At 42.3% G+C, this 23,113-nt stretch overlaps 1 protein-coding gene across 8 annotated transcripts in view; it reads left to right on the forward strand.

Moving 5' to 3' along the window:
• The window catches only part of NEDD4L (NEDD4 like E3 ubiquitin protein ligase), a 384,213-nt gene that overhangs the window by 211,958 nt on the left and 149,142 nt on the right, over positions 1 to 23,113 (forward strand). For 6 of the 8 annotated variants that reach the window (XM_060029135.1, XM_060029129.1, XM_060029131.1 and 3 more), the window contains exon 3: positions 22,861 to 22,942. Coding sequence is in view for 6 of the 8 variants with exons in the window: in XM_060029129.1 (XP_059885112.1) it covers positions 22,861 to 22,942 (82 nt within the window). In the remaining 2 variants the exon portion in view is untranslated. Of the gene's footprint in view, positions 1 to 4,457; positions 6,026 to 22,857; positions 22,943 to 23,113 lie in introns of those variants that run through there. The other 2 variants (XM_060029133.1, XM_060029136.1) reach the window with 2 other exon arrangements.

A 23,113-nucleotide genomic window follows, 5' to 3' on the forward strand; every position in this document is an offset into this window, starting at 1 on the left:
TTGGGTAATCAGGAGGCTGTAATTTCTTCTGAGTCGTCCATACTTTGAGGTGAGTTGTCTGCAGGTGGCCTCGCCCCACCTTTAAGCATTAGTAGAAAGGAATTGGCTGGGTGGCTCTCACGACCCTGAGGGGAAAGTCTCACCGCCAGCCTTTCTTACAGACTTTCTCCACAGGTCAGGGTCGAGCTTCCGTCTTCGGTCACACAGAGAGCTCTGCTCACCTGGGACTCGCTCCGTGGGGCTCCTTGCAAGCTGTTCCTCGACGTGGCGAGGGTTTTACCCATCGTGGGTTTTCCCTGCCTAATTGCCACTCTGGTTTTCAGCATCCAGCATGCTGTGGTTGCATGTTCCACTGTGGTCTTACTTAGCCTTAATCTTTTATTAATTGCCTCTCATTCAGACTCCCTCAGAGCAGATAAGCCTTCACTTTCGGCTTCCGCTCCATTACTATTGGATTTCTTGGTTTCAGCCATGACATGAGAAAAAGAACCAAGAAATTGTGAGTGAGGCTGTTGTATTTCCGTCCGATTTACCCCTCTCTTAGCGGTATTATGCTTGCAAATAATAGAGACGGCCACTGCCCAGCACGTGAATTCTGGGTGTTCCGTGATTCGTCTAGTGCTATTTTCCAGTCTTTGTTTACCACGGAGCTGGAGGTTTACCCACCGCACCACACATCACCACCACACACCCCCGTGCCTAACCTGCCCTCGGGCCATCACTGTACCCTGTAAAGCAGTTACTTGTGAGAACCTACTGTGTGACCGGATGTCATGTACGCAAGTGACCGGGCCATGGCCCTGTTCTCAAGGAGCTTCTAGGCCAGTCGCAGTAGCGGACACATAAGTAAACGACGGCTGTACTAGGCGGATTCTGCCAGCGGGCGTGGGGTTTGGCATTAAGAAGCCCTTCTCAGAGACAGTTGAGCTGCTCTTTCAGGTCGAGTGAGGGTCAAGTGCAGACCGGGTGGGATCAGGGCATTTCCAGCAGAGGAGAAAGGTCATGGTGTGATCAGAGAACTAAACGAAGTTCCCCCTTGGCTAAGTGTGGAAGGCACATGGAAGATGACCTCGGAGGGGCAAGCAGAGGCTAGAGCCGGGCAGACCTTGCATGCCACAGTCGTCTGGACTCTATCTTTGAGGTTACAAAGAACCAGTTCAGAGTGGGTGATTCCCATGTGTTTGGCTTGGGTGATTAGGGTAATACTTGGCTGCATTAAGAAAACTTGGAACAGAGGAGGTGAGGGCTTGCGGCTGGGGTGCATCATCACCGGGTTGGGATCACCAGAAGGGTCCTCTGTTTGCTTTTCTGGTGCTCAAGCTTAGGGTCCTGGCTGGAGTCCACGTGGCTGCCACTTAGCAGTTCATAGTCATGGAAAAGGAGCCGGATGTGAGCCCACCCAGTGAGCATTGTAGCATGAAAAGCAGTCAAAGGCCTTGAGGGGCTTCCCTGGTGGCGCAGTGGTTAAGAGTCCGCCTGCTGATGCAGGGGACACGGGTACGTGCCCCGGTCCGGGAAGATCCCACATGCCGCAGAGCGGCTGGGCCCGTGAGCCATGGCCGCTGAGCCTGCGCGTCTGGAGCCTGTGCTCCGCAACGGGAGAGGCCACAACAGTGAGAGGCCCGCGTACCGCAAAAAAAAAAAAGATAAGGCCTTGGGGAGCACCAACATATAAACTTGTTTCTCCAGTCTGGACGTCCCAGTCTGAGCTCTTTATGTGAAATCCGTGCACTTTTCCACACCTGCGGTTCTCTACTGAATGAGCTGTATTCTAATCACCCTTAGAGCCTTGCTACACCCACCTGCAGTATCGCCTGGGAGCTTGTTAGGAATGCAAATTCTCGGGGCTCACCTCACACCTCCTTCATCAGAATGCATTTAAACACAATCCTCAGGTGATTGCTATGCATGGCAAAGTGCTGGAAGCCCTGCTGTAGAACATCTTTCCCAATCACATAAAATGAGGGGGCTCGTTTCTTCTGTGTTCTCCATAGGAGGACCTAGTTGCCTTTTAAAATTTTCTCAAAATTACACACTGTCGAATATGTAGAGTGTAAATCTCATTAGCAGCTAATAAGCGGCCTCTGGCTAGAATGCAGCGCTTGCCCTCTCCATGCTGTTTCTCGCATTCTGATCGCTCCGTGTTCACTTATAAGGAGGCTCGCTGCAAACGGGCATGCTACCTGCATGCTCACTTGCTTGGGGTCATCGAACACACTTTCCCCCCAATGACCCAGTGAAGAGAGATTGCATCTCACTTTTGTGGTGACACCGGCCACATCCCCAAGAAGCTTCTATTTGATGTAATTATGATCACTGTTGGATGGTACCTCCATCCATGTCAGCTGCACAGAAATTATATTCAATATCTTGTAATAACGTATAATGGAAGGGAGTCTGCAAAAGGATGTGTATACACCTATACATTATATATATAACTGCATCGCTTTGCTCTACACCTGAAACTAACACAGTATTGTAAGTCAACTATACTTCAATGAAAAATGTTGAGGTTAATTACAGTGAATGTTTTCTCAATAATGTGCCTTTATCAAGGGCTGTTTAAGAGTTTGTTTGGTGTGTGAAAATTCACATCTACGATGAAGTTTACACATCTTTATTTTGAAAGGAAACCTTTTCAGGCTTGGGGAAAAGATCAGCGACAGACGACAAAAGCGTGAAAAAAGACAGTGAGAACTTGTACAGTTGGAATAAAAGTTTATAGTGGTGCATAATGAGCCAGTGATACATTTTTTAAATTTATTTTTCATTAATTTTTATTGGAGTGTAGTTGCTTTACAATGTTGTGTTCCTACTGTTACAGCAAAGTGAATCAGCTGTATGTATACTTATATCCCCTCTCTTCTGGATTTCCTTCCCATTTAGGTCACCACAGAGCATTGAGTACAGTTCCTGGTGCTGTCCAGTTGATTCTCATTAGTTATCTATTTTATACATAGTATCAATAGTGTATATATGTCAATCCCAATCTCGCAATTCATCCCAGCCCCCTTTCCCCGTTGGTGTCCATATGTTTGTTCTCTACATCTGTATCTCTATTTCTGCTTTGCAAATAAAATCATCTGTACCATTTTTCTAGATTCCACACATATGCATTCTCATACGATATTTGCTTTTCTCTTTCTGACTTATTTCACTCTGTATGACAGTCTCTAGGTCCATCCACATCTCTGCAAGTGACCCAATTTCGTTCCTTTTTATGGCTGAGTAATATTCCACAGTATATGTGTATCACATCTTCTTTATCCATTCCTCTGTTGATGGACATTTAGGTTGCTTCCATGTCCTGGCTATTGTAAATAGTGCTGTAGTGAACGTTGGGGTGATGTGTCTTTTTCAAGTATGGTTTTCTCAGGGTATGTGCCCAGTAGTGGTATTGCTAGGTCATATGGTAGTTCTATTTTTAGTTTTTTAAAGAACCTCCATACTGTTCTCCATAGTGGTTGTATCAATTTACATTCCCACCAACAGTGCAAGAGGGTTCCCTTTTCTCCACACCCTCTCCAGCATTTATTGTTTGTAGATTTTTTGATGATGGCCATTCTGACCCGTGTGAGGTGATACCTCATGGTAGTTTTGATTTGCATTTCTCTAATAATTAGTGATGTTGAGCATCCTTTCATGTGTTTGTTGGCAATCTGTATATCTTCTTTGGAGAAATGTCTAGTTAGGTCTTCTGCCCATTTTCGGATTGGGTTGTTTGTTTTTGTTTTGATATTGAGCTGCATGAGCTGTTTGTATATTTTGGAGATTAATCCTTTGTCCGTTGCTTCATTTGCAAATATTTTCTCCCATTCTGAGGGTTGTCTTTTCAACTTGTTTATGATATCCTTTGCTGTGCAAAAGCTTTTAATTTTAATTAGGTCCCATTTATTTATTTTTGTTTTTATTTTCATTACTCTAGGAGGTGGGTCAAAAAAGATCTTACTGTGATTTATGTCAAAGAGTGTTCTTCCTATGTTTTCCTCTAAGAGTTTTATACTGTCTAGCCTGAAATTTAGATCTTTAATCCGTTTTGAGTTTATTTTTGTGTATGGTGATAGGGAGTGTTCTAATTTCATTCTTTCACATGTAGCTGTACAGTTTTCCCAGCACCACTTATTGAAGAGGCCGTCTTTTCTCCATTGTATATTTTTGCCTCCTTTGTCATAGATTAGGTGACTATAGGTGCATGGGTTTATCTCTGGGCTTTCTGCCCTATTCCATTGATCTATATTTCTGTTTTTGTGCCGGTACCGTACTGCCTTGATTACTGTACATTTGTAGTATAGTCTGAAGTCAGGGAGCCTGATTCCTCCAGCTCCGTTTTTCTTTCTCAAGATTGCTTTGGCTATTTGGGGATTTTTGTATTTCCACACAAATTGTAAAATTTTTTGTTCTAGTTCTGTGAAAAATGCCATTGGTAATTTGATAGAGATTGCATTGAATCTGTAGATTGCTTTGGGTAGTATAGTCATTTTCACAATATTGATTCTTCCAATCCAAGAATATGGTATATCTCTTCATCTGTTTGGGTCATCTTTGGTTTCTTTCATCAGTATCTTATAGTTTTCTGTGTACAGGTCTTTTGCCTCCTTAGGTAGGTTTATTCCTAGGTGTTTTATTCTTCTTGTTGCAATGGTAAATGGGATTGTTTCCTCGATTTCTCTTTGTGATCTTTCGTGTATAGGAATGCAAGAGATTTCTGTGTATTGATTTTGTATCCTGTGACTTTACTAAATTCATTGATTAGCTCTAGTTGTTTTCTGGTGACGTCTTTAGAATTTTCTATGCATAGTATCATGTCATCTGCAAACAGTGACAGTTTTACTTCTTCTTTTCCAATTTGGATTCCTTTTATTTCTTTTTCTTCTCTGATTGCCGTGGCTAGGACTTCCAAAATTATGTTGAATAATAGTGGCGAGAGTGGACATCCTTGTCTTTTTCCTGATCTTAGAGGAAATGCTTTCAGTTTTTCACCATTGAGAATTATGTTTGCTGTGGGTTTGTCATATATGGCCTTTATTATGTTGATGTAGTTTCCCTCTATGCCCACTTTCTGGAGAGTTTTTATCATAAATGGGTGTTGAATTAATGATACATTTTAAAAGTATGAACTCCCTTTCCCGTTTATAAGTGGTTATCAACAGTATAATCAGGTAGCTGGAATTAACTGTTCTGTTATTTTCTCCCTTAGTCCTCAAACATTAATACTTTTTGTGTCCTTTAGATTTGAATATTTAAGTTTCTCACACAAGAGTGTGTGAATTCCATAAGTCATTTGTTAAAAAGTTTTTGCTTTTGTTAATCGTAAGTGACTTATAATGTTAGTTTGGGGTATTAGGTAATATTGCTGAAAATGAGGTTCGCTGTGAAGCTTTTTTTTTTTTTTTCATTTTCTTATTTCTTTGCATTTACTTGAGCTCATAACTCAGAACAGTTTAGGAAATGACCCTGTGGCTCCCACCCTGTGGAAAAGTGAAGAAAATGAAGGAAGTGTAAGAAAATGAGATTTGCACAGAAAATACATTCTGTGTCTAGTTGATCAGTATCAGGTATGTGTTGAGAATTCCATGTTTTGGCAACTCAGACAAGACAAAGTTTCCAAATGCGTGACCCTGGGAAGAAGTTACCCTATCATATGATGAGTAGGAAGTCAAGCAACGGAGAGATACTTATTCAGGGCGTGTTCTCTGCACAGTTCTATGGAGAATGCAGACTTGCCCAAGAAGTAGACAGTGGCTATAAGTGACTTGCAGCTAGTTTAAGAGTGTAATATTAAGATTTACACACTTGAAAAAGGACAAACAATACAGAAAGGCACGTGAGTCAGCAGCAGAGGAGTGGCCTCAGTAGTCACGACTTAGGAACGCAGAGCACAAAGAGGCTGGTTATTATAGGGTGGTTTGTTCTGGGAAGATGAGGAGGAGGTGCTGGCTGCCTGGAGCCTGGAAGGATCGAGGATTTCCACAGGGGGAAGAGGAGAGAACAGAAGGGATCTCCGACAAATGAGTGTGCACCAGGGGTGAGTGGGCTGAAAACTTTGAAGGTGGTAGATAGGCATATTTGGGGAATCAAACGCATGTGGCTGTTACTGACAAGGAGGTTTAATTGGATTCTGCACTTATTGCCTAATAGAAATTCTGAAGCATAGGGCAAAAGTAAAACAAGAATCCTGTGTTGTGTTTAAGTGTGCCAGAGGTCTGACCTCCATAGTTATTATGGGAAAGGCACGTTTTATTCTACGTAAATTGTCTTAATCTGTCCCTTGTGTTCTTACCCCATGATTATTTAACACTTTCTCCTTTAGGGTCGCAGGGACAGGGAGAAACACATATATCCATAAAACAAAGTCATCTAGGGCTTCCCTGGTGGCGCAGTGATTGAGAGTCTGCCTGCCGATGCAGGGGACACGGGTTCGAGCCCAAGCGTCCGGAGCCTGTGCTCCGCAACGGGAGAGGCCACAACAGCGAGAGGCCCCGTGTACCGCAAGAAAAAAACAAAGTCATCTGGTAGCATAAACTGTAACACCCTTACAAGGTGGGGGTGGTGTGGGTAGGAAACACACCTTCTGTAATTCTAGAACCTACCCCAGGCTCCCTTTAGAAGTCCTTTGGTATCTAGTCTCATCCAACTTGGTAACTTAAGGGAGGATTTAAAAATATCTGAACGCAAGGAGAAATCTCCTGGGTGTATCCAACTTTGAAGATGTGGTAAGGGACTCTGCTCTTCACACTGGTGAGGAAGTCAATCAAGATTTTTAATGCTGATGAAGGCTTCATTTCTTCTGTACATTCCCTTTTTGACAACATATGGGTCCTGGAGATCCGAATGTGAGTACCTACCATGTATTTATCTGCGTAACTGGGAAAAAAATATGTGGTCCGTGACATTCATCTTCCTGCCATTGGGGTGGAGCTTTATCATAACCCAGCCCTCTTTCTATTGCTCATAGTTTTTTCTTCTTGCCATAATGCTGTGAAGCATAATTGATGGTGCCTCTCTTTTAAAATTCTATTCTAAAAACCCTATGGTGATACAGTACAGAACTCGCCGTAATGGGAAGGTCAAGTGTCTAGTGGTTTGTTTGTGTGTTTAACAGTCTTGAAGATAAAACTTTAAATATTTGGCCGATTATTTAAGAGTTGAGGGGATGTTTTTGTTTCCCTGAGCAATTCTAGGATTTCACACGCAGTTTTTTGCGCTTTTGAGAGCAGTGTGAACGTGCTGGGCAGGGCGGCATCTATAGTAAACATATTTTAACTATTATTCTGCAACCTAATACGGGCCCATAATCCCATGCAGTTCGAAAATCCAAAAAGCCCTGGAAAGAAAACATTGTTGTAGGTTTGTAGGAAACGAACTCATTTGGTGGCAAAATCTGACCTCAGTGGACTTGGGAGTATTTCTGGTTTTATCTAAAACACTTAAGATAAGTATTTGTCCATGTTGGCTGTGGGTCCTGCCCCCAGGCCCCTACTGGGAATGTTATGCAGTAATTGGAATAGTTAGGACCATCTAAAATGAGAAAAAAATCAGAGTTCTGGAACACATTTGGCCGCAAGTGTTTCCGATAAAGGGTGGCTTGTTTCCTAAAGCTGCCATATGAAGTACCACAAACAGCGTGGCTTAAAATGTAGAAATGAATCGTCTCACAGTTCTGGGGGCTACGGAGCTGAAATCCAGGTGTTGGTGGGGTCATGCTGTCCCCGGGCTCTAGGGGAAACTTCCTCTTCTCTTCTCTCTGGTGTTGGAGCAGTCCGTAGCATCCCTCCGGTCGCGTGGCAGTCTTCTCCCTGTGTCTTCATTCCTGTGCGCATGTCTGCGCAAATTTCCCCTCTTCTGAGAGCACAGTCATGTTGGATTGGAGTCCAACCTAATGAACTCATTTTCACTTGACTACCTCTGTAAAGACCTTTTTTCTCATAAGGTCACATTCTGAGGCTCTGGAGCTTCGTATCGTTTGGAGGGGACACAGTGGAGCCCGTAACCCAGGGAATGGTTTCACAAGGAGCTGCTCCATTCTTGCTGCATTCAGACCAGTGCTGATTTCAAGACCCTTGCCTCCTGACTTTCCTGGTGCCCTGACAGCTGCTTCACTGAATGGCTGTCACTCGGGAGCTGTCTATTCAGACTTGAGAAGTTGCCACATCTCGTGTTAACCTCTTGTAGGGCAGGAATCCCTTCCCCTCAGAGAATCTTGCCCGTGAGAAGAAAGATTCTTGCATTGAAAACTGGACTGGGGGGCTTCCCTGGTGGCTCAGTGGTTGAGAATCCGCCTGCCGATGCAGGGGACGGGGGTTCGTGCCCCGGTCCGGGAGGATCCCACATGCCGCAGAGCGGCTGGGCCCGTGAGCCATGGCCGCTGGGCCTGCGTGTCCGGAGCCTGTGCTCCGCAACGGGAGAGGCCACAACAGTGAGAGGCCCGTGTACCGCAGGAAAAAAAAGAAAAGAAAACTGGACTGGGTACCTTTGGCACTACCATCACTCCATCCCTGAGAAGTCTAGAAGGTTCCTACCTGCGTTAAAGGAAGGATTGTGCAGAAAGTCTTTAGGACAGTGCTTGGCACGTAGTAAACACTTAGGTAGAGAGGTCGCTATTGGTGTGCTTAGGAGCTGTTGACCTGTCTCCTGGGCTGTCCTTGGATCCCTCTTCTCTCCACCACTTGCCCTGTATACCCAGGAATATTGGTCCCATGAGGCTGCTCTCGGCATAGTTGCTGTTTACTTATCTGCACGGCAGCTCCTTCTTCGAGACCTTTGTTCCTGAGCGCCGAGCCCTGCAGGTCTCAGCAGTGTCCATCGCTGCTGTTGAGGGCCCCTGAGAACCTCCGAACCTGCGCCCGCCTTCAGTCCTCGCACCCAGAGCACGCAGTGACAGTAGACGTCGAACACAGGCTGTGCTCTGGACACCCACGGCTCTTCCACAGTTAATTAAAAGCATCTTTTTCTCCCTGTTTAGTTAATAAAGGCTGAATTCCCTGAGTAGTTCTGTGCCTTAGCATTTGCCCTCTTTTCTAGTTCCACACAGCTCGGTGTTGATTCCACTTTGGCATCAAGGTCAGAGTTCCTCTGCTTGAGCAGCGTTGCTTCTTTTGCACCCTAAGAGCACAGGTGAGATGAGCGGAGGAATGGGCTTCAGTGTTAGAGTGATGACTTTGGAAGTCTGTTCCTGTACTTGGTGATTTCAGTGTGATAATATGTCTGCGTACCTGTTTTTTTAGGCTACCGACTTTATAAGTTGGGGGAGTGGAGGGAGCTAGTTTATTTTAAAAAAAAAAAGAAAGAAAGAAAGAAAGAAATATAATTGAGCAGTTACAAAGGTATCTTCACAAGAAGTTTGAATTGGCTAGACTTCTCTAACTATGAGGGAAGTAGATGAGTGGGTATCAGTGCCCACCAGACTCATGTCAGGAAAGAGAGACGGGTGAGGTAATCACGTCTCAGAATTTGTCCCCTTGCCTTATTTCCTTCAGAACTGAGTTCCTGATAGGCTCTTATAATTACAGGGTACTTGCAACTGTCCTCTTATTACAAGACGGTGTTTTTAAAACATAGACAAGAACTGACTTGCCTTTACTCAGCTGCCCCACCGCACCGCATTGAACTAATAAACGAAGTGGTGCTGATTGTAAATTGTAAATACAGGTAGGCCATGTAAGTTGCCCTTTCTATGACCCCAGTAAATGTGGGCAGTGTCAAGCGGTCAGAGAAAGCCCACCCAGAGAGGCAGAGTCTTGGGCATCCAGCAGGTACTAGCTGTCTGTACCCTTCTCTCATCCTCTCAGGAGTGATGGCCTGGGTAGTGGAGACAAGTACTGAGTTGAATGAGCTCATTCTCCTGGATCCTGGAGAAAGAAAGAGGAAAAGACAGAGTCTCAGTGGTTCCCAAAGCGGGGTGCCCAAATGAGCAAATTGTTAGAAATGCAGATTATCAGGTTCTACCTCGGATCTGAATCAAAAACTCTGGGGGTGGGCCCAGCAATCTGTGTTTTAACCAGCCCTCCAGGTGATTCTGATGCCTGCCACAGCGAGAGAACCTCTGCACAGGAATTCCTTACGTCTGCAGGCCTTCTGCTGGCAGTCCAGCCACCGTGGTGATGCCGTGTGCTGGAATCCACACGTCTGCACTGCAGCAGAATCCTTGTCTTAGTGCACGTACAACGGGGAGGGTGTATGGAGGTATTCTGAGTTGTTCTAGTTAATCATTACTGTGAGCAAACACCATCAGAGTGTAGGTCCTGCCAAGTGAATGTAAGAATGAAACCCTCAACAGGTACTTGGAAAAAGGTGAGCAGTAGCCTGTTTTAAGAAGGGGGAGGGGCACTGATGGGGAATATTCGAATGTTTCCATGATATAGATTTGTGGTTACCAAGGAGTGGGGAAGGATTGGGAGTTGGGGATTCACAGACACAAACTATTATATGTATGTATAACTGAATCACTTTGCTGTACACCAGAAACTAACAGAACATGGTGAATCAACTGTACTTCAATGGAAAAAAAAGTTCCGATGATAAATCTATTCAACCTCATAATTTGTCGTAGGATTCGTAGTCTCAGTGACACAAGACTTCTGATGTGGTGACTTTGCCTGTGCCCCACGTAGATTGCCTTCTCTGGCCTGGATAGTTAATAGCTTGAGCGCATGTCCTTTCTCTTTCTGCTAGAGGATAGAGTACATATTGCGTAAGCAGTAGAACTGGACTCTGTGGTTTTCAAAGAACGTCTTTAGGGAAGATTTAGCATTTAGGTCCCACAGTCATTTCAGATCCATGGGACTCCTAAGATTCAAACCCGTTGTCAGCCAGCCCAGGATTCTTTTGCCAGGGTGGGGCCTGGAGGAAAATATTGGCAGAGGGTGTGGCTCTCCTTTCTGATGGTGATATGGGAGAGCCCTTCCTTGATAGCACAGTGAACTCTTCCTTGATAGCTATTTCTGCATCTGTTATTAACACATTTGCCCCATCTGTAGAGCTCCTGCCTGACCTACCTCTTGGAATTCCTGTCCGTTTTACTTCGGTAGCATTGTAGAAGTTTATTACCCTTTGTGCTAAACAATTTGCATAAATATTTTCCAGCTGATAACCCTTCTCTAGGCAGGAATTACGATAGGTCTGTGGAGCATTTGGTAAATGAATATACAAGTATATTAGGCATAACTTGGTCTTTGTTTGAAAACTTACAGCTTTGAGGTTATATTAATTATTCCAGTTAAATAGCTAAGATCAGTAAAAGCTGATAATGAAATAAGAATTTAGTTGTGTGGTAAGTTTGAAAGTGTACATATATTATACTGATTCTGTATTGTCTTGTGGATATATTTCCCATTGGACAGTCTTCTGGGACCTTTTCTTAATGAATTAAATGCACACAGGTAAATTTATTGACAAAGCCCAAATGCTCTTTTAACTAACAATAGTAGGACTTGTGTGTTTGTGTGTATGTATGTGCGTGTATTTAAAAACACTTGTTTTACAGATAAAATCTCTGTTCGTGAAACGATGTCTGTGGGGCTGTGGTGGGAGGTAATGCGGAAATGATTCATTATACAGATTTTTGTTTAGTCAGAGCTTTTAAGGACTATTTAAAGTTTATATAACGTGAACTTGAGCTCTACATAGTCTTGGTGTGAGTACCTGTGTATACTCCTGCGGTTTTAGTTATCCTGAGTCCTTAAAGTAGGTATCCTTTGGGTTCGGACCCTACTACTTTATGCTGGACTCGTCCTCGGAAGGTAACAAACATGACTACTCGAGTAAAGGTTGAAGAAAGTGAGTAAAAGTACCTCTGAAGGACTTCCCTGGTGGTCCAGTGGTAAAGAATCCGCCTTACGATTCAGGGGACACGGGTTCGATCCCTGGTCAGGGAACTAAGATCCCACATGCCGCGGGGCAACTGTGCGCCACAACTACTGCGCTCACACACCTCAACTGGAGAGCCTGTGTACAGCAAACTACAGAGCCCATGCGCGCTGGAGCCTGTGCGCCACAACTGGAGAGAAGCCCGCTCAGCGCAACAAAGATCCCATGTACCGCAACTAAAGATCCCGCATGCCTCAACGAAAATCCCGTGTGCCACACCTAAGACCTAATGCAGCCAAAATAAAAATAAAGAACTAATAAATAAATCTTTAAAAAAATAAAATAAATGAAAGTACCTCTGAACTATCCTACAGCAACTTGAAATGAATGATGTATGTAATTATAGTATTTGCTATAATGGTCTCATTTGGCTGAAGATTTCCATAATGTCCATAATGTTTATTGCATATTAAGAGACAGGACTACTATACTACATGAGGAATCATGCAAAGTAGTTTTAACTTTCTTGTACCATTTCTGATCTGAGAAATCCACATTTAAAGCATCTCATCATGGGTTACTTTTGGGTACTCCACCTACATTAGGCAGCAAAACCCTCTAAGCTTTGTAAACACTCTCAGGTTGTTGAATAACACCTGTCTGTGTGCATGTGGTTTGAGTGTGTGCACGTGCTGTGATGTGTTTCTGAACTATATTTTCAGAAGATATGCTTTCGTGCAGTCTCGTCTAATCAATTTGGAAAATTGGTAATTTCTCTTAGAAGTGCATGATTTGAATTGCTGAGTGGTGACATGGTAATTAAACATCACTTCACTGGCAGGGGTCCCACAAATAGACACTATTCCAGTGGTGATGAAGCATATTTCACCAACAGGATCCTTAACAGGGATACTAAGAAAGGGCATTCCTTTTTACTCCACTGAGTGTGTTTATATACCTTTCTTTAAAGGCTCTTTGAGATGTCTTGACCTTGTTACTTGAAAAGGAAGGTGGTGGTTCAAATAGAAACGGACGGTAAATTTGTAACGTTTACCCCACTGTACTTTATCAGCACAAGTCTGGTATGTTTAACTTGAATTTTCTGGTTGTTGCCATTTGTTTGGGACCATTTCCAGTGAGACTTCCCTGGTGGGGAGGGGCAGAGAGGCTGGCCATAGGGACTGCCTATGTCACCTTGCGGTCTCAGTGTTCCATCCTAAATAGTGACCATCTCTATCATTTGGAATATAGAGAGAAATGAAAGGAAGAAAAAAATCACTCATGGTCTCATAAATGTGGTAATAAACACTAGTTTATAGTTTGGTATATTTATAATGCAGTAGGTGTATATGCTTTTACAGTTTAATTCTAATTGCTAATGTAGTTTAATTAAAAGTTTTGAACTTTCTTTGTCAACAAAGTGTAGGCAACTACATCAAGTTCCTCATCAATACCATCTTAATGGCTCCATAGCATTTCACGTGCACGTATGTACTAGGATATTATCTTTTCTTTATCCATGAAACGGGGATTACTAACATCCTGCTTACCAGGGTTATTCTGAAGATCAGAGATGGTGTATACATAAGGCACCACGCACAATGCTGTGCACTCAGAAAGTGCTTAATAAATGATACTGGAAGTTATTATTTCTGTTCATAAGATGGTCCCTGCATTTCAGATCATCTAATAAACATAAAAATTTATGACTTTTTTGAGCTCTTAATATATGTATATAGCCAACTTTCATAAAGGCGACATCTGCATATTATATGCGTTCACTCTTGTCTGACTTTGGTTTCTCTGGAGCAGGGGTAGACAGCCTCTTTGAGGGCAGCATCTGTTTACCTCTATCTCCCTGCCCGCCACTTTTTTGACCTCCTCCCTTGGTGTCCACCACAGTCCTTTGCACATGGTGGACACTCTATTTGAGGAATTAATTACCGAACAGTTTCTGATAAGGGAGCAGTTTTTGGTTTCCCTGTTTCCTTATGGTTTTGTGAGTTGCTATCTCTCTTTTTTTTTTTTAATTTTTTTTTTTTTTTTCAGGCCGCGCTGGGCGGCATGTGGGATCTTAGTTCCCTGACCAGGGATTGAACCCGTGCCCCCTGCATTGGGAGCATGGAGTCTTAACCACTGGACCGCTGGGCAAGTCCCTCTATTAAACTATGACTAGCATAAAAGAAAAGTGGTTTCTTAATCTCTGATGATTGCATGTATACGGGAAAAACACGTGATAGAAAATGCTGGCGACAAAGGCGTGTCACAGCTGTCACTTCCTTTGACAGCTGTGTGAACGTTTTAGTAATTTGTAGGTGGACCTTTGCCTATTAGTGACTGAATGATATTTATCCTAGCAGAAGATAAGAAAACATTGGTTTTAATTCGAATTGTTTTAAAAACAAACTCTTCTGGCTTAAATATTTTCATGGGCTACTGCATATCTACGTAGATATAAACAGAACTGTGTATTTATGTGTCAGAGATAAACAGATGCACATGCAGTGTTCCCACCTCCCGACTCCAAAGGGTCTCTAGGACCCAGGGTTGGGACCCCTGAGTGACTGGTTGCGGATGGCAGAGGACAAGGAGAGAGTTGGTCCTGACTAGCCATTTCAAGACTTGGGTAACTGCAGAGGTGCTGGGATAGGGGCATACCACAAGCTGCTCCAAACAGCCAAGTCATTCCTGAAATATCCAAAAGTATGTTTTCAGCAGCTTCACAGAACGCGCCGAAGCTGTAAAGTCGTTGGGGTTTTTTAGAGGATGTATAGTTGATGTACAATGTTGTGTCAGTTTCTGGTGTACAGCAGAGTGATTCAGTTATATATACATTCTTTCCCATATTCTTTTCCATTATGAGTTATCACAGGATATTCAACATAGTTCCCTGTGCTGTACAGTAGGGCCTTGTTGTTTGTCCATTCTATATATAATAGTTGGCATCTGCTAATTGCAGACTCCTAATTTGTCCCTCCCCCACCCCCTTTCCTTTTTGGTAGCCGTAAGTTTGCTTTCTGCGTCTGTTTCTGGTTTGTAAATAAGTTCATTTGTGCCATATTTTAGATTCCACATATAAGTGATATCATGTGGTATTTGTCTTTCTCTGACTTACTTCACTTAGTATGATAACCTCTGGGTGCATCCGTGTTGCTGCAGATGGCATTATTTCACTCTTTATGGTGAGTAATATTCCATTGTATATATGTACTACATCTTCTTTGTCCAGTCATCTGTTGATGGACATTTAGGTTGTTTCCATGTCTTGGCTATTGTAAATAGTGCCGCTATGAACATTGGGGTGCATGTATCTTTTCGAATTACAGTTTTCTCCGGATATATGCCCAGGAGTGGGATTGCAGGATCATACACAAACTCTGTTTGTAGTTTTTTAAGGAACCTCCATACTGTTTTCCATGGTGGCTGTACCAATTTACATTCCCACCAACAGTGTAGGAGGGTTCCCTTTTCTCTACACCCTCTTCAGCATTTGTTATTTGTAGACTTTTTAATGATGGCCATTCTGACTGGTGTGAGGTGATACCTCATTGTAGTTTTGATTTGCATTTCTCTGATTAGCAGTGTTGAGGAGCTTTTCATGTGCCTATTGGTCATTTGTGTGTCTTCTTTGGAGAAGTGTCTATTTAGGCCTTCTCATTTTTTGATTCAGGGTTGTTTGGTTTTTTATTATTGAATTGTACGACCTGTTTGTATATTTTGGAAATTAAGCCCTTGTCGGTCTCATCATTTGCAAATATTTTCTCCCAGTCCCTAGACTGTCTTTTTGTTTATGGTTTCCTTTGCTGTGCAAAAGCTTGTAAGTTTGATTAGGTCCCGTTTGTTTATTTATTTATTTTTATTTCTGTTGCCTTGGGAGACCGACCTAAGAAAACATTGCTACAATTTATGCCAGAGAATGTTTTGCCTATGTTCTGTTCTAGGAGTTTTATGGTGTCATGTCTTATATTTAAGTCTTCCAGCCATTTTGAGTTTATTTTTGTGTATGGTGTGAGGGTGTGTTCTAACTTCATTGATTTGCATGCGGCTGTCCAGCTTTCCCAGTACTACTTGCTGAAGAGACTGTCTTTTCCCCATTGTACATTCTTTCCTCCTTTGACAAAGATTAATTTACCGTAGGTGCGTGGGTTTATTTCTGGGCTCTCTACTCTGTTCCACTGATCCACATGTCTGTTTTTGTGCCAGTACCACGCTGTTTTGATTACTGGAGCTTTGAAGTCTGGGAGGGTTATGCCTCCACCTAAGCTATAAAGTTTTAATGCCTCTTTACCTACCTTGGACAAAGGTAAAAATGCATCTGTCTGTAGTAGACCCATTGCTTTCTTGCATTTGTTGCAAGTTCATACATATTTAAGAGCAACTCATTGTCAGTGTTGGTGACAAGTGATGTATTTCAAAGTGTAATTCATGCCTTTCAGTAAATGTCAAGGGCTAGAATATATGTGCATATTTCTTTCAAATATCTTCCGTAGTCACCCATTTAAGGCAATTTTCTGGGTAGAAAAAACATCTGAAGCTCTTTTGTGTTTGTTATTAAGGTTTTAGGCTAGCCATGAAATTACAGGGTTCCATGGCTCACTGAAGAGTATGTTATAGTTGTAGCGTATGTGTAACTATTGTTATTTTCATAATTTTTGTACTTATAAAAGTAGTACTTGCTCACAGTAGAAAAGTTAGAAAAAAAATAAAAACCACAAAGAAGAAAATAAACATAATTCATAAAGTTGTAATCTAGAGAGAACAACTATTAACTTTAGCTGTGTGTCAGTTGCTTTGGTGCGTGTATATATATGTTACATATATATATGTTTTTTATATATATATGTTATATATATATATATATGCTTAGTGTGGAAAATGTAACCATGAAAGCATGACAGATTTTAAGTGCTACCCACGTAAATAAACTAAGCATTATTGACTAACAACAACAAAAAAATGTGACTATGTAGAATTAGTCACATTTTTAGATCATGCTTATTCCTTAATGTTATACTATGAATATTTTCTCCCAATTAATAATATTCTTGGAAAAGATGCTTTAATGGTTTATAATATTCTAGCGCCTGATTATACCATAAGTTAATCACGTCTCTCTTGGACTGGAAAGTTGCTTCCAGTATTTTCTTATATATGATGCTGTAATGAGTATCTTTTGCAGATAAATATTGGCCTGCATCTCTGATTATTTCTTGGGGATTAATCCTTACAAATAGATTTGTTGAATCAAAGGCATCAATTCTTTGAATGTTTTGATACCTCCTGCCATACTGCTTTCCAGAAACACTTGTGATAATTTCTTTGCAGTAGCAGAGTATTAAAATGTCTGCCTCTTTAGAAAGTGTTAGCTATTTTTGCATCTGGGACCACCTGTTAGATGAGAACTTCAGTTTTGATGTTATCACATGTATTCCTGTGTTTTATTCTCTCACACTTTCTAGGTAATTTTTTCCTTATTGCTTTGTAAGTGTTTTGCATTATTTCTTTATTACAGATACCAGTAATTTATGTAACACTAACTATGATAGTAATAGTGGAAAGGTATGAGGGAAACCTTCAACAAAACAGGTTTTCCAATGAAATTTTCTCTGGGTTGGCTAAGGTTTAGTGTGTCATACATGGGGTAGTGAAAATAAATTTGCCCTATAGTGTTGTGTAATATGCTACATTAGACCTCTTCTTTTTGCTCACAGGGAACAAAGACACAATCCTTTCACAGACTGTCCCAGCAGCATGTTAAGCAACTTCATTTTATGGGAAAGAATGATTGCTTCCTTCAGGTGATGGTGGAGTACTCCCTCAGGAGGCATGGTTGAAAAAGGAAGCCTGTTCTCACTGTTCTCATAACATCCAAGTCTCTTGGAAAGACAGGTTTACAGCTGGTAGACGAGGCAGTGGCATTCCAGCCTGGCCGCAGTCTGAACGTAATCCCCCTTGAACGCTTTACCTGTGGAGGCAACGCTGCCCTCCGCCTGCCTCTCCGCCTCCCCCTTCACTGCCCTGCCTCCTTGAACATAGTACATCAATCTCATCAAAGACTAGTCTGATGAAAATGAGTAATCAGTGTGAAAGGACTAGTCTCTCCAAGTTGTTGTTTGTCATGGAACACCTGGGTGACTCCGATGGAGGGGGTCACCCCATTAATGACACATCAGGACTAACTGCCCTTGTTCAGTGTGTCCCGGGAGGTTGAGCAACAGGGAAGCCCAGAAAATCTTATTTCCACCTCTCCCCGAGAAATGACCTTGTCTGTACTGTTTTCGCTTAATGGTGACAAAGGTAGAATGAGACCCATCTCTGAATTCTTGAAGCCTGGTTAAGATCAACGCAGTCCCGTGGTTCTGCAGTCTTTCTCTTAGCAGTGTTGTGTGCCAGGGTACTCTGCACAGTGTGTCACAATCGTCGCTTTGCTTCTGTGCCCCATTCAAATGGGCCCAGGACAGTGTCTTTTATTTCTGATGCCTGTGTCCTTGCCTGGAATATAGCAGGTACTCAGTTAATACTAGGATGTTATTTGAATCCTAATATCAGTTTGTCTCCTTATAAAGGCCGAAAAGAAAGACTGTAGTACCCAAATAGCTTCACTATGCAGAGAAAACAAAAGGTTTGGAAAACAGCATTTCTCTTCTAATCCACAAAGCGTTGAGCTTCCTAGAGAGCAATGTTAATGAGTTGCACTGAACACCAGCACTAGGACAGTAACTGGTTGCCAAGAGTGAATCCTGTTGAGTTTTGTTGTAAATAATACTACCAGTTTGATCATCTCCACCCAGATCCCCATGGGGCTTCCACGCAGCATGAATAATGAGGGAGCATGGGATACTTAGTGTGCTGTGAGGCAGCATGGGATACCTAGTGTGCTGTGGTTGGCCGGCACCCAATTTATACTGTAAGGTAATCAGTGTCAGATTAGATCAGCAATCCCAGCAGAAGTTAGGGGGCTTGGAAGGAGCAACAGAGAACCTCGAAAGTCTCGAAAGAGAGGACAAAACAGAATCAGTTACAACAGCTGTCATTCTCATGCTGTGAGAATTTATTATTAATACATAATATTCTCTGGTCCTTACAGTGATGCTCTGAGTTAGGAATTATCGTTCCCGTTTCATTCATGAACCACCTGAAGTTAAGAGTGGTTAAGTTAAGGGTGGTTAAGTGACTGTCTGAAGGTCACTTAGAGAGTTGGTGAAGTTGAGATTTGAGACTCCAGTGGAGATGGTCAGGGGCACCAAATGAAGAAGTACCAGCCGAGGAGATAGATGGTCTTCTCGCCTACTGCCCTCCATGGCCCTCCTGGCTTTTTTAAAATTATAAAAGTATTATGTGTTACTGGTTAATAACAGCAACAAAAGTCTTCAGTGTACAGGGAGTAACATGAAAACCGGAACCTCTGCCCCTATAGCTGTACCCTGTGTCTACTCCCCGTAATGGAAGCTGCTGATGAGCTTTTTATGTGTCTTTCCTAAACCTTCTGGTGGTCTAGCTGGGGGGAGGCAAGTCTTGAACATAACCTACCATTGACCTCAGGATTTGGCCGGCCTTTGGTAGTAAAGGTGTGGAGAGTGTGAGATCTGAGAAGTAGAGCTTCAGGGGGCAGAAGCTTCTTCCAGAGCTGCTGCCTCTATCAGACAGCTCAAGTCACTGTGAAAAGGTCTCTGGGAACTGAGTTCTTCCTCTCACCACTTCTGCGGAGCATCACGCTCAGATGAAGGCCATCAGGGGTTAAAACAACAAGCAAGCTTTTGAAAAGAAGCTGGTGATGAGGCTTGCTGTCCCTCAGCCTTGCCCCTCCCCCTAACACACAGGCACACCTGCCTGCCTTTTGTTTTCTGTTATTGCTCAGGTGATATGTTCTTGATACCTCATAGGTAAGTTGGTTAGAGCTGGTAACGTGTATAAGAAAATACCAGCCCAGTGATGATCAAGGCGGGGTTCTCATACAACTGTGGGCTTCACCCTTCATTCCCTGGTGGAGAGGATAGGGTGTTATTCCCTCTTCCTGCCATATCTTTAGGAAGCCAATCGGTATTTACTTAGGATGGGCTGGGCTGTTGTTATTACGAATGAAGAGAAGTGAGTTTGAATTATTTTGAGATTCAGAATATCCTAACCAAAATGAATCATCCAGTCCACTGGCTTTAAACTTCATTTTTTTAAGCTATAGAACCCTGTCCAAAAATATTCTAACATGAGCAACCCATATATAAGACAGATTAAGGTGGAAATGGTAGCCTGTAGTTATCCTGAGATAGTTACGCAGAACTGTTTGAAAACCACTAATTTAGTCCAACCACTTGTTTGTTTGTTTGTTTGTTTTTGCGGTATACGGGCCTCTCACTGTTGTGGCCCCTCCCGGCACAGGCTCCGGACAGACGCGCAGGCTCAGCGGCCATGGCTCATGGGCCCAGCATGTGGGATCTTCCCGGACCGGGGCACAAACCCGTGTCCCCTGCATCGGCAGGCGGACTCTCAACCACTGCGCCACCAGGGAAGCCCCTGATCCTTTTTTGTTTAATCCTTTTTGTTGCCCACTCCTGGGAGTGTAGTCGGTGCTCTGTAAGCATTTGTTGATGGGAGTGGTACTGCTGTACTGTTGGAAAGGGAGATGGATCTAGACAGCTGGCTCCCCTCCCCACTCCAGCCCCACCACTCTTGAACTTACAGCCTACCATCCTTTCACCAGCCCATCCCAAGCCCTGTGCTCCCTTCCCTTGAACTTGCTCCTACTGTCCTTTCACCAGCTCCCACCCTTGGCCTTTGGTTCTCTGTTCACCTTGAATTCTTTTCCAGGAAGTTTCCTGGTCAGTCTTTCACATAGTCGCCGTAGTACCTACTTCTGCCTGGATGAACACTCAAGACAGGCCCAGACATGCCTTCCTTGTCACAGCCGGGGGACAATGTCCTCAGAGACCCCACCCTCAAACCCCAACTGTGTGTGTCACTCATTGTGAACTATTCAGGGGATATGAACTGAGGTCAGTAAATGATTAGAGGAAGGATGTGGATGTTCATTAAAGTGAGTGCCTAGCTCTTTACTGCAGTCATATAACAGGCAGCAATCGTGACAGCCGAGGGCATGAAACGAAGAGATGGCAGTCAGCAGAGTTTTTTGTCTTCTTTGTGGTGTGTGTGTGTGTGTGTGTGTGTGTGTGTGTGTGTGTGTGTACGAGCGTGCATGCACCTCCATTGCATACTGGGAGCTATTGAGATAACAGATATCAGGCCGTGAGCTCTTTTTAGCAATAGCTTGGTGGCTGGAAATAGAAAATGGGTTTCTATAACTAGAAAATACTCTTTTCAAATACCTTGTAGAACAGTGGTTCTCAGAGTGTGATTCCTGACTCAGGAGCACCAGCATCACTGGGCGTTTATTTGAGATGCAAATTCTATGGTCCCACCCCAGACCTACTAGATCCTTTGCGGGTATTTGGGGCTGGGGCCCAGCAATCTGTGTTTTAACTACTCCCGCCCCCAGGCAGTTGTGATAGGCTCAAATCTGAGAACCACTGACCTAGAATTATACTCCCGGTCCGTCACCCGGACCGTGGCTTTGATTAGGAAGGCGTTCTTAGGGTCTTTAGACCTAGATTAGGTTCTGGTTCTTGGTTCATCTTTATTCTGAGGCTGAGGGTGCTCTCCAGATAAGGGGAAGTAGGTGCATCTGGTTAGATGTTCTTTAGTGAAAGAGCATCTGTGGTTTATGGTTAAGTGACAGAGGGTTGACTAATACCTTCTTCTAAACCAGAATGTTAAAAATATTTACTCAGAATATAACTAAGAAAATTCTGTTGTTTTTTTGTGTGTTTGTTTAAGGAGATGGGGGTGTAGCTTCTGAGATGCATCTTACGGGTGATAAATACTACACGTAGGCACCAACAGTATTTTTCACTGACGTTTGATTCCTGTTTTTGGATATCAAGTATAGTCCTGTTAGTACTAAACTTTGCATTTTATCACACCATTCTCTTTCCTTAAGGGATTTCACGGCATATTTATTGAGCTATCTAATAAACACCAATATCGTCTTAAGCATTTTATGGTACTCTGTATAATCTTTAGAAATACCCTGGAAGTTGCAAAATAAGGGTTAATAGTCGTGGTATGTATAACTACTAAAGGATAACTCTGAAATTGGATAGAAATAAATCATCCACTATCGATAATTAGATGAGTGAAAATTTGGGGATTGAATACACGAAGGCCCTTCCTATGACTTTAAGGATCTCAGGTGTAAAACAGAAGAACCTGGATCCCAAATTCTTATTGTTTAACTAGATTTGAGCTCTCCCAGTGTTAGCGACTCCGGAACGTGTGAGGAGTGGACTTACCAAGCTCTTCATAGATAATTCACATTAAGTAATCCTTTCAATATACTTCTGGCTAAAAGTTTTCAGTTTCCCAAGGAAATGATAGGAACTCTGGAACTTGTAGTCAGGAAACCTGAAATTTAATCAAGACTTTACTGAAATCTGTAACTTTGGGCAACTCTGTTGACTTACTGGGCTTTAATTTTTTTGTGTGTATGTTTTTGTTTTAATGTATAAGATGATATATGTTGACTTAGATGAACAATGCCTGTTTTACCTCTACTGAAAGAAAAATAATTTTTACCAACGTAATGGAAATCAGAATATAAATAAGATGCAAACTAAATTTTCTAGCTAGATTTTACTAGTCTGAACAAATTTTATATGCCTTTTAATAATTTTTCTTGTGATCTTTTCAGAATCTGATTGTGCTTAGAAAAAATACTATGGGAGATTAATTCTTTTGCATTAAGAGTAGAGAAGATGATCTTTAAAATTAGAATACAAGTTTGATGTTGGTTTTGCTTTTAAATAAACATCCATGGTTCTAGGTGATAGAAACTTTCCTCAGTATATTTACGTAGTTATAAGCATGTTAAAAATGTTCCTGCTAAGTTTGTGAAATTTATACAAGCTGGTCATTAAGTGATATTTTTGCATTTTCAGTTAGGTTATGGCTACTTTCCTTTTTGTATTTTTAAAATGAAAAGTATAATCCTATTTTTTCTTACAGTGATCCATATGTGAAACTTTCATTGTACGTAGCAGATGAGAATAGAGAACTTGCTTTGGTACAGACAAAAACAATTAAAAAGGTAAGGTCCATCCTTAATTAAACATCTTTTAAGTCATAATTAAATCTCATTAAATTATGTCTCTGAGCTCTGTAGAAGTTTATATTTTAAGATGGCAGTATTTGCATTTTAAGCATCTCTCAGTATGAAATCTATAAATTCGATTCAGACTTTTCAGTGTTAACCCAAGAT

The sequence above is a fragment of the Delphinus delphis genome, chromosome 13 (assembly GCF_949987515.2).
Source record: "Delphinus delphis chromosome 13, mDelDel1.2, whole genome shotgun sequence".
In the NCBI taxonomy this organism is placed as follows: domain Eukaryota; kingdom Metazoa; phylum Chordata; class Mammalia; order Artiodactyla; family Delphinidae; genus Delphinus; species Delphinus delphis.